Raw genomic sequence first — 4,187 nt, 5'->3', positions numbered from 1 at the left:
GGGGTTTTATTGAGTTTTAACGAAAACCGCTTCAGTTTCATAACTAAGGACAAATTGTATAATGTTATATTTTTCCTACACTGTAGAATAGCTATGGAAATTTATGCAAAAAAAATCGATAATGATTTTATTGAAAAATAAAAAAGATATCACACAAATAAGGAGTCCTCTTTATAAAATGAACAGTCCTTAGATCAGGTGAGTTTTTGTTAACGTGTTGTACAAAATACCACAGGGTTAAGGGTAAAATAAAGCTTTTAGAATATATCCCAAGTAACAATCAGCATGCCTTGAAGGTTTATTCATATTTTATCCTGGTTTTATACGAGCATGTCAAAAAGCTAGTTGTTCTAAATTAGCTTTATGTGGTAGTTTTTTACTTTGAACCTTTGGCGTTCCATAAAACTATCATATAACTTCTCCTATAAACATCTTCAGTTAAAGACTTGCAAGTAGACATGAATTGGTTTTATCACTTATTATATACCATTTCAATAAAACTTGCATTTGCGGTTGTTGTTGGAGAGATTTTTTTTTTGTAAACAAATACACAAAACTGTGAGCCAATGCATAAAACCAACAGAAGATTTCGTGGCCGTAAGATAAACCAAAAAATGCTGTGATAAAACCGCTAGGTCTATCATGAGCTCAGTTATGACTACCTCAGGAGGGTTAGCCCTATTGGAGGAATCATCAGGAACACAGAGTTTTATCAGAAAAATATGTCACCTAGCCGGGATAATTCATGTAAATACAGTAAAATTATTGCTCATTTTTATGATTTTACGTACAGCTTAAGATCAAATTAAACCACACAACACGTTTCCGTCATTTTATTCTGTCAGAAAAATTACATAATGTCTTTTAAACTCCGCTGTGTTGAAATAACGTTTTTTGCACCCAATTACACCGAGTAAATTAAATGCATTTAACTTCCAAATTATGCATAGTTTGTGTGGCGCACTTAGTTTTTGTCATTATCACAGTCACATTCACCACAAATTTTCCGTGGCATGTCTCCTGACACGTATTACATAAAAAAACAAATCTGATTTCCATATCTGCATCTTTCCAATTGATGGCTGGATAAACAACCAAGCATAATTTATTCTGACGATCGAACATTGAGAGTGAAAAATAATCAAAACAATTATTTGACAAGTCAGAAGACGGTTTTATTTAGAAGATTGATAAAACCATGATACAACCGGAAATCCTAAGCCGGTTTGCATATGAAGTCCTGTACACCCTAATAAGACTGGGCCAACTAGCCAGAACGTGGGCTTATTGAGGCATACAAGAACTCGAGGGCATTTTCAAGTCGGCATCAATGGTTTTATGTTTAGGATTTTTGAATCGCTAAAAAACTTTGATAAAATTCAAATTGTTACTTGGGTAATGTTATTATATTCAATTTCATCGTGTTGCGTTTAGTTATAAAAGCTAGGTACATTTTTACTAAGGGTGCTTGCACTTCCCGAACAAATCTCTGGTGTACCTCCTGAACGAAGTTCTAAATGAATCTCCGGAAGATTTTTCGAAGAAAACACTGAAAAAATTTACAAAAAAATCTTTGAAAGAGTTTCTGAAATAATCCCTGTAGAAATTTGCAAGGAATCCCTAGAAGGGTTTCCTAAACGAATCCCTAGAAGAATTTCTTAAGTAATCTTTGGTGGAGTTTCAGATGAAACCTATGGGAATGTACATGAAAGAATTTCCGAATGAATTTCTAGAGAAATTCTCAAGATAACCTCCGGGGAAATTTCTTAAGAAAGCCCTGGAAGAATATCCAAAGAATACTTCGGAAAATTCCTAACGAAGTCTGAGGAAGATGTTCTAAAGAAATCCGTGGAAAATTTTCTGAAGTAATTTTGAACTTTTAATTTTCTGAAGGATTCGCTGAACACGTTTGTGAAGAAATCCGTGGATGATTTATTGAAAGAATTCTCGTACGGAATTTTGAAAGAATGAATGAAGGAATTTCTGAGGAAACCCTTGCCAGAAATCTTACAAGATTTACTAAAATAACCTTTTGAGGAATTTCGGAGAAATAGCTAAAATATGTTTAAAAAATAAAAAGTAGCGTAGCTTTTTATCAAAAGTGTTTCACATATCTGACCACTTTATTATTGCCACAAGAATCGCTTTTTTGGAGCTTTCTTGTCGTAGACGCATTCTTTACATTCGTGAAATTAAAAATAAAGCCTAACTTATCAGTCCACCATGGTATTTTTAACCACCATTTAACTGCTTCGCTGATTAGAGATTATTCGCAAAATCAACCGCCGATTTCCATGGCTCCTCCTGTGACGAAAGGTCAAAATAGAACGCCGTCCTCTGATTTCGGTCCATCATCACCATTCCCAAATTGCTGCCTCCCTTGTCCAGCAAACAGTTGAACAACTGCCGTGCACCAGCCGCCGCCGATCCACAGTAATCTTCCATATGGTTTACGCCCAGTCCAGCCGCCTCGTAGTCACGACGGATTTCATTGACCTGTAATCAACGACAGCAGTAGTAAAAACAAATGCACGCGATAAGTCATTGATGCCGTTCCATCTATTCCAACCAACTCACATTCACTTCGCCTTCCTCGGTGATCCAGCGAAAACCTCGGAAGACACAATCGAGAAACGCTTCCGGCGGACAGCTGTGCCCTTCGGTCATCTTGAAGTCCGTTCGCTTCTCGCAAAAATCCACAAACTTTTGGCCAATCTGCTTAACCCGATCGCCGAGGTCGGCATAGGTCTTGCCGATATCCCGATAGTCACCGTGAAACATGCGCAGAATTGTGCTGTGATGGGCAGCGTAGAATGTTGCATACTTGTTGAACACAGATTCGCACGAGTTGTCCTCCAAGACGCCGGCAAGCATAGGCTCGGCATTAGTTCTGAGGGCCTCCAGCTGCTCCGGATCTGCATTGAAAAAAGATTCTGCCTGTAGGACAAACCTTTCCGGACGGAACCGTTTCTCCTTAGGGTCGTAGAGTCGCAATTCTTCGCTGACACACTTCACGTAGCACTGGCTCTCGTAGGTCGTATCCGGATGCCACTTGACCCAATTAATCTTCTGCTCTATGCTGGCGGATGAATCGTTAAGACATCGTACGTACGCGTACAGAGTCTGCTCCGGTGTGCGAGGTTGCCACTCCAGACTACCGGCTGCCACTGGTTCTGAGTCCGATTCCACACAGGGAATAGCCGATCCACATGCGGACAATACCAGACATCCGACCGCCAACAGAAACGTCCAGAACGGCGATAGTCCAATAGCCATTACTGATTGCTTTCGCCCGGTGAAAGCCCTAAACAACGAACGTCAGATCTGCTCTTTGTCGATGCTCGAATGGAACTAAGTGTGCCCGATCGAGAATGCAAGCGCCGCTTTCACGACCAATCAAAGTGTTGAAAGAGGAACGATTCGCTTATCAACATAATCTCCCGGCCCCAGACTGCGCCAATTCATAAATTTACCGCATGGAATTCGCCATCTGCTGAATGTTTACAAACAGAATAACAATCGAAAAGGATGAGGATGATTACTGGTACACTTGCTGAGGAAATTGACACACAAAAAACATGATAAGCAGAAAGTAGTAACAAAGTAACAAAGTGCAGAGCCCCATCAAATTGGCTTCAGCAATCAGATGTCAAAATTTCGGTAGACCGAGTGCTTCAAGGCTAGTGTGAACAAACTTAAGTTATTATTTCCTGAAAATGTAGCTATTTTAACATTTTTTTTAAATCACTGTGTTCGTCAAATATATGTAAATATAAAAGTGACATTTTAACCGATGTCTAAATTCTGGGACTACTATTAAAACAAAGATTGTTCGAATTGCCAGCCAAATTTCCCACAGTACATAGGGGAAATTACCTATTCTCGGCCGTTTTGTTCTCTTCGTCTTTGGGGGTTTTTTGAAACATATTGAACTCAGAGTTGGTCTCAAATCCTTCCCAACTAAGCTGAATTATATGGCCAAGTTTAAGGCAATTTGGCTGACAAAAACTCCCCATGACGAACAAACCTGCCGATAATACCCATTGTCACCCTACATACATAGCGGGAATCTCTCTCAGTTCACAGATTTCAAGTAATCTAAGATTGAAAAACTGATTAGACTGAAATACTATTATATTACTTGGAATCACGTGATCAAATGGTTTATGACGTTAGTTGAAGCTGTA

General features: G+C 39.0%; 1 protein-coding gene across 1 annotated transcript; it reads right to left on the bottom strand.

Annotated features, from left to right (window-relative positions):
• Positions 1-2,089: 2,089 nt before the first annotated feature.
• On the bottom strand, positions 2,090-3,413 carry LOC109414727 (37 kDa salivary gland allergen Aed a 2). Its single transcript, XM_019688560.3, has 2 exons — positions 2,578-3,413; positions 2,090-2,496 (listed from the first exon to the last, which is right to left on the bottom strand). The coding sequence occupies exons 1-2, from the start codon at positions 3,274-3,276 to the stop codon at positions 2,260-2,262; spliced, it is 936 nt and encodes a 311-aa protein (XP_019544105.3). The 5' UTR covers positions 3,277-3,413; the 3' UTR covers positions 2,090-2,259.
• Positions 3,414-4,187: the final 774 nt, after the last annotated feature.

Source organism: Aedes albopictus, chromosome 2, assembly GCF_035046485.1.
Source record: "Aedes albopictus strain Foshan chromosome 2, AalbF5, whole genome shotgun sequence".
In the NCBI taxonomy this organism is placed as follows: Eukaryota; Metazoa; Arthropoda; class Insecta; order Diptera; family Culicidae; genus Aedes; species Aedes albopictus.
This window is presented reverse-complemented; position numbering and strand designations above follow the sequence as displayed.

Bases quoted from the DNA above. Each gene is read 5' to 3' on its own strand.
- LOC109414727 (XM_019688560.3), bottom strand. From the start codon at position 3,276: ATGGCTATTGGACTATCGCCGTTCTGGACGTTTCTGTTGGCGGTCGGA. The intron at 2,497-2,577 runs GTGAGTTGGTTG...CGTTGATTACAG, and splicing joins CCGAGGAAGGCGAAGTGAAT to GTCAATGAAATCCGTCGTGA.